At 34.3% G+C, this 7412-nt stretch overlaps 1 protein-coding gene across 3 annotated transcripts; it reads right to left on the bottom strand.

Annotated features, from left to right (window-relative positions):
- Positions 1-4307: 4307 nt before the first annotated feature.
- DDL (SMAD/FHA domain-containing protein) lies at positions 4308-7165 on the bottom strand. Of its 3 annotated transcripts, none has more exons than XM_079053601.1 (11): positions 6980-7165; positions 6106-6684; positions 5846-5871; positions 5685-5754; positions 5547-5604; positions 5357-5449; positions 5141-5255; positions 5011-5058; positions 4828-4873; positions 4652-4722; positions 4308-4565 (listed from the first exon to the last, which is right to left on the bottom strand). In XM_079053601.1, exons 2-11 carry the CDS (start codon positions 6664-6666, stop codon positions 4529-4531), a joined length of 1125 nt encoding a protein of 374 aa, XP_078909727.1. In that variant the 5' UTR covers positions 6667-6684; positions 6980-7165; the 3' UTR covers positions 4308-4528. The 3 variants fall into 3 exon arrangements, with proteins under 3 accessions (XP_078909727.1, XP_078909726.1, XP_078909728.1); XM_079053600.1 differs by lacking the exon at positions 6980-7165 and adding an exon at positions 6784-6923 and having other exon boundaries at positions 6106-6616; XM_079053602.1 differs by lacking the exon at positions 6980-7165 and adding an exon at positions 6784-6869.
- Positions 7166-7412: the final 247 nt, after the last annotated feature.

Raw genomic sequence — 7412 nt, 5'->3', positions numbered from 1 at the left:
TGATTGCTTCTTGATTCTTCTGAGTTGTCTCACCTTGGAATGTTGGAAAATAGAAACCATTGATATGTATGTTGAATAACTTTTGCTAACTGAACCATTTCCATTCTTGTCCCATCATTTTCAATTCCTGTGATACCCTCCTCACTGGAATCACCAATTGCCTTCCCGGCTTCAATTGATAGACAAGCGGTTGTATTTCCAGTGCAGCTGCCCCAATGTGAATAGCAAACCCTTTTCTACAATCGGTCATCATCCATTACCATCAATCCAAGAAACCAATGTAATTAAGGCAAGAGATCCATTTTGAGTAGAGGTACTAAAATCTGAAGGAATTTGGAATCCGGAGGAAATAAAATCTTTAATATGCTTTTGTTGACATGTAATGGAATATAATTCTTTGCAAAAATTTATCAAAAGAATTAGAATGTAAAAATCTTTTTTTTTAAACAGCCACATTATATAAAGCAAACTAGCAAGAAGCTAGAGGAAAAAAAAATCAATTAATGAGAGCCATAAAGAAGTGGGTTATGCAACCATCCGGTCCAAAAATACTACTTTTACTACATCTATTCGAAAGCCAATTAAAAGAATGAATGATAGTATTTTCAAAAATATGAATTTTTCTCATGTTGTGCGTCGTCTGGAAAATCACGCTATTCTTGTAAAACCAAATAACCTAAATTGTGGTGATAATAATTGCTTGAATCAACTCTTCGTTTATGCTATCAATCCAACTCTTAATCTCGGAGACATTCGGAAAAGAAGGAAAAGGAAGATCAAGCCACTTAACCATTTTGTTCCAAATTTCTTTGGCCACTTCACAAACAAGAAATATGACTACAATCTTCAATCTGCGAAGAAAACATAGGGCATAACACAAAAGTCAAGTTTGTTCCAAATTTCTTTGGCCACTTCACAAACAAGAAATATGACTACAATCTTCTTTGGCCACTTCACAAACAAGAAATATGACTACAATCTTCAATCTGCGAAGAAAACATAGGGCATAACACAAAAGTCAAGTTTGTTCCAAATTTCTTTGGCCACTTCACAAACAAGAAATATGACTACAATCTTCAATCTGCGAAGAAAACATAGGGCATAACACAAAAGTCAAGTCAATGCCCCTGTTAACCAGATTATCTCTAGTATGATGTCTATCTAGAATGTTTCTCCATAGTTGAATAATAAGCTTAACAGGGACAAGCTTGCACCAAGTCATGTCCTACAAAATAATGTTTTCAATATGTTTTCTACCGCTATTAATAGTAAAACCAACATCAGAACTAATAGCCCACTCCCATATATATATATATATATATATATATATATATATATATATATATATATAGAGAGAGAGAGAGAGAGAGAGAGGGGTAGGTTCAAATGTTTCACACATCCATTGTGTGCTAGAATGCACCAATATGAATTTAGTATTAAATATATGTATATTAAATGCTATCCATACTTATAACTCATTTTTATGAAAACCAATTAAATTCGTCATTAATGTCAACAATAATATTCTTTCAGAATGAATTCATATCTAGAAGAATGAGAGTGTATTCCAGCAGAATGAGAGTGTATTCTAATAGAATACACTCCCGTTCTTCATATTCCATGCAACTTTATTGTATTTTAAGTGAGTGAGTCCTGAAACAAAATACGAACTCATATATAAAAACGTAGATGCTAATTCATTCTGAAAGAATGTTATTGCTGACATTAATGACAGATTTAATTAGTTTCCATAAAAAGAGAATTATAATTATGGATATCATTTAATATACATATAATTATGGAAATCATTTAATATCTATATTTATTTAATTAAATAATTATTTAATTTACTAAATTCCTATTGGTGCATTCTAGCACACAATAAATGTAAGAAACAAAATAACCTAGCCCTATATATATATATATATATATATATATATATATATATATATATATATATATATATATATATATATATATATATATATTCGGACAATCAACACACGAGACATAAGAAATAAGTCGAATCAAACCCAAGAGTTGTAAAGTCGTGCCACCATTGTCTCAGATTTGACTCCTCCAACTCCAAACCCAACCACTATCACTCCATTTGTCAGCAACACAACAATCATTCAACTCTTCCAAAACATAAAGTCTCGTGAATCGTAAAGAAATGATCTCTATACCGATCCAAATGCATTCCACAATCTAGTATTTACTCATTATCAACTCGTCTTATAAAAAAAGAATGTGACACAATGTGAAAAATATCATGCTTATCGTATAGCTTCACAAGATTGGCCCACACCCCCTCCCTTCGGTTTTAGAGAGTTCACCCCCAACCCACCATAAACACCATGAATATTATGAATCACTGTAACCTAAAGCGCTTCCTCCTCATTATAAAAAAATGTCACCTCCATTTAATAAGCAACGCCATATTAAACGCTTTTAAACTTCCAATACTTAAACCACCTTTATCCTTGGAATTCAACACCAAGATCCATTTGACCTAAGAAATTTTTCTATATGAGTCGCTACCTCCCCAAAAGAACCGAGAACGCAAAAGACTCTAAAACACTATTCACAAACCCCGACATTTTAAACATAGACATGTAGTAAATACCAAGGGTATTAAGAATAGTACTAATTAACGTCAATCTACCTCCTACAAAAAGAAGATTCACTTTCCAATTAGCTAATCGCTTCTCAAACTTTTGTATCACCGTTTTCCAATTAACCATGTGATTCATATTTTCATCAACCGATAACCCAAGATAAGTAAAAGGCAAAGTAGTTAGCGCACATCCGGTAATAACAGCCATCTCGGAATACCAATATCATACAAATTCGATTTCTGTAAATTTAATTTAAGGTCCGTCACCAAGTAAAAGCAATTAAGAATAGTAATCAGGTTAGCAATATTCTGATCATCACACTCTCCTAAAAATAAGGCATCATTAGCATAAAAAATGAGACAATGAAAGAGCGTCGTCTCTAACCACAACACCCATAAATAAACTATGACTCACAGCCTCTAACCACAACACCCATAAATAAACTATGACTCACAACATCCTCTACCGCCACATGCAATCCTTCCATAACAAGAATAACGAGAAAATGAGGAAAAAATGTCACCTTGATGAAAATGTCTCAGAGGCGAGAACTATTTTGTAGGAATTCCATTCACTAGGATGGAGGTTCGGGAAGATACCAAGCAAGCTTTAATCCACTATATCCATCTATGATGAAACCCCATATGAGACATAATTTGTATTAAGTACTCCTAGCTAACCGAATCATATGCCTTATCAAAATCAACTTTAAAAACCATTAAGTTTTTTTTTTTTTGTTATATACCACTGAATGGATCTCATTCATCATCAAATGACCGTCTAGCATTTGTTTGCCTTTAACAAAAGCAGATTGCACAGTATTCACTAAACCATCAATCACCAAAGCTAATCTATTAGCTATTTTTTTGAACGGCAAATTTAATCTACTTATAAAACTAATCCTTAAATCCATTTATGTCCACAACGGTACTTGAACCCTCAATTTCAAAGAGTAAGGGCAATATCTAATACCGTTGGACTAGAAACTCTTTTATCTATTAGCTAAATGTTTTGCAATAATTTTATATTGCACACCACTTAAACTGATCAGTCTCTAATCTTTAAAGATCGAGGGACTATCTACCTTTGGAATTAGAGTAATGAAAGAAGAATTGTAGCCATTAGGGATACGATCTGTATCAAAGAATTCTTCAACAAAGATGCAAATATTATCTTCATAAGCTTCCAAAACCTTTTCATAAACCCGAATGAAAAACCATATAGGTCATGTGCCCTAACACTCGCACAATACCAAATAGCAGCACGAACTTCCTCTTCAAAGAACATTGAACCCAACACATCCCTATGTCTCAAGGTTAATTTGATATTTTTATAGTAGATAAGGAAAGGAAATAAGATGCTTTTGGTCTATCCCAATGAATGATAAAATCGGTTGGTTATAGAATATAATATAAATTGATAGATTTTTTAACCAAACATATTTTTGATGGAATTTATCTTTCGTATTCTTTCGGAATCCATAAAACAGACAGGCGTAAACGGTTTATTGTGCACTTGGAAAGAGTGCATTCATAAGATCATCCCTTTATGTCGAATAATCCAACACAAAAGGCGTATATATAATGTAATTATATTCTGTTTAACAAAAAAAAATCAAAGATTCAACCAACTAAACTGTGTTGATAACCTAAATCTTGTAACTAATTTGCAAACAGACAAACTATTCAATTGGAGATAGATATAGTTTGACTTGAGGAGACTGATTTTTGTAATTTACTCTTAACACCGGTTTTCTTGTTAAATCAATCAAACATCACAAACTAATAACAAAACCATTAACAATAACAATAACAATATTGCCTAAAATCTTAGAAAATACTCCAGTTGTCAGATACTATCCAACAACACATCTGCTCTGGTAGTGCTAGTGTAGAACCCAAGAAAATCTTCTAAGCAGAATTCTCATGCAAGAGTACATACTCTCGGCTGCAAAACACAAAAATAATATTAAATATAAATAAACCATGCAACATGCACATCTGTGAAGCGGATAATAGCAATTAGCAACCTACCTGCTATTGCCAAACTTGATGGTGTCTTTTTCCATGAGTTCATAATAGCGTTCAGCTTCAATACGATTATCCTACATACATTCACAACAAAACATATATATTTATTTATTTATTACTATTAAATTAAACATTACTACATTATCATGTCATGTGTGTGTGTGTGTGTGTGCACTTACATTTATGAAAGTCCCGTTGGTGCTCCCCAGGTCCATTATGTAAGGCCTAGAAAAACAAAAATTCAGATAATAATACATTTGCTACCTTTTAAGTGTTGTTAGGATAAATGAGAGGAAATCAAACTACATTGAAAGAAAACATAACATATAAAATAAAGTACATTGAAAGAAAAACATTTTTACCTTATTTTCATGGCTAGCATGCCATCAGGTTGCTCCACCTCAACTTGCCTGAGAATTAACAGAAATAGAATATTCCGTCCAAAAACAGGAATAAAAATAAACAGAAAGTTGAGATGGTGATTATACATACCGATACTGAAGGACAGCATGTTGTTTGCTGCATGATGGATGGTCTGTAGGGATGTCTGCTACCCTTCTTTCTCTCCCAAAAAGATAGCAGGTTTGACGATGCACATACAAAGGCTCTGTTTTTTATTTTTATTTTATTTTTTAAATAAAAACTCACACAAAAACCAATATTTTACTTTATATTAACAAAAAAGAGATATGGTCAAACCCACCCTACCATTAAGCACTTCACCACCCTTAAAAACATAAAGCCTCCATCTTATTTCTGGTTTCCTTGCATCTGGTGGCTCAGTAAACAACAGTGTCACACCTACCATAAAAAAAATATTATTTAAGTTTCTTGAAAAATCTGTTTCTATTATCTATAAGAAAGAGAGGGAAAAGAAGTGAACAAAAGACTCGCTCACCCTTGACTCGATTGGTCTCAGCCGCAAGTTTTCCAGACAACTCAAAAGAAGGCTTTTGCTGCAACAATATATGTTATAACATATTAAGTCCATTGAGTAAAAAAGGAAAGAGCACCAAAATAATTTAACTTGAATCACCTTTTCCTTAGTTGCAAGTGCCTCTTCAGCTGCCTTCATTTGTGCTACTGAATCATCATCATTGCCATTCCTAATCACACACATTATATCATTAGCATCTATAATCAGATCATGTAACAAATAAGGACTACAAAAGTTTAAAAGTTCATATAGGTGCTCACTGATGATCACCTCTTGAGTTATTTCCCTGGAAAATAAAACCAAATGGAAGTCAATAACTTCATTTACAAATCATCCATGGAAACAAGAACAGTATAATGCTCCATTCAAATCATTATCTCAAATGTGCAGTAACAGTTTTTTTCATCAAGATCATATAGCAGAAAGCAGATATTATTATTGACAATAAAGATGAATTTGGAAGATTGTGTATGATAAATAAATGATAGGAGAGTTAAAAGATATGGATATCACCAGACACCTCATCACGAGCTCCTCTTGCAGCAGGAGGCGAATCAGATTTGTGTCTACTCCTGTGACCTTCCCCCCCATGTCTGGATTTGGAGGATCCGTTTCCATTGCCATCTGAATCCCTCTCTTTATGTGTAACCTTGTCACTTCCACTAGCATGTCCTCTGCCTTTCATTTCATCAGCCTTATCAGCTTGGGCTCTTCTCAACCTTCTAGTTCGTGGTGATGGTGATCGAGATTCATGTGATGCTGGTGACCTGGTTTTACCATGTCCTCTTTCACTTGGTTTATCATCCTTATTGTTAGATCGATCTCTCCTTAACCTTTTACTCCTTGGTGATGGTGATCTTGAGTTTGCTCTTACAGGAGATGCAGGTGTCTGTTTGGAGGATCTTGTGTGGCTTGAAGCTTTCTCTCTCGGTGGTGAATAAATAGGAGGAGGCTTTGGGTGTCTTGAAGCCCTATCTCTACCTGGTGATCTTCCTGATCTTTCTCTCCTTAAAGGGCTCCTATGAGAAGACCTGTGATTCCGAACAGGAGATTCTGAATGATCAGAGGAATTACGCCCCATGAGGGAGGGTTGAAATTTCTGAAATTAGAAAATATATAAAGAAATCAAAAAGCAGATAAACATGCTCCCCCTACATGAACTTGAACTGAAGTTCTAATCTATTTATCAAAACCTCACCACAAGGAACGGCAGTGATAACTAATGAGAGTACAAGCACAATGAAACGTCCTTAAATCAAGTGGCGCGTAATAGTTGTATAGCATGAAGAATAACAAAATTACCAAATTCAATTTTTGAAGCATAGCCTAAAGAAAGTTGAAACGAAATACATTCCAGTGTGGAAGAAAACCCTAGAAGAATGAGTGAATCATACCTGGAGACAAGACAAAACTTGTAAGGTGATGTTGATGGAGCACAAACGATAATGACTGCCTAATCTGGAACGTAGATGCAAATAATCACTAGCTTGTCAAGAGGAGTGAGCGGTGTTATGGAGAATACAGGGGTGGAGATGGCGAGAGCTCTGATTTTTTTTGTGAAGATTGAGGAATCGGGGGAGGATGCGTACGCTGATTAGTGGGCTGGGCTGTTAGGGAAATCATATGGGTTTTCTTCGATCAATCCAGAATTCCTGATCCAGTAAATTTAGGAATGGCAATCAACCCGGGTATGGTATCCCCATTCCCGAACCTAGAACTTAAAATCGGGAGCCTAGGATGACAAACGTCAGCACTTAGCATGATCTTTTTCATCTATTCTTTTCTAATTTTATTACATTTCTTTAAATATACTTAAAAAAATAAAAA

This window comes from Lactuca virosa, chromosome 5 (genome assembly GCF_052849685.1).
Source record: "Lactuca virosa cultivar CGN04683 chromosome 5, Lactuca_virosa_CGN04683_v6, whole genome shotgun sequence".
Lineage (NCBI taxonomy): Eukaryota > Viridiplantae > Streptophyta > Magnoliopsida > Asterales > Asteraceae > Lactuca > Lactuca virosa.
Note: the sequence above shows the minus strand (reverse complement) of the source record. Positions and strands in the feature narration are given on the sequence as shown.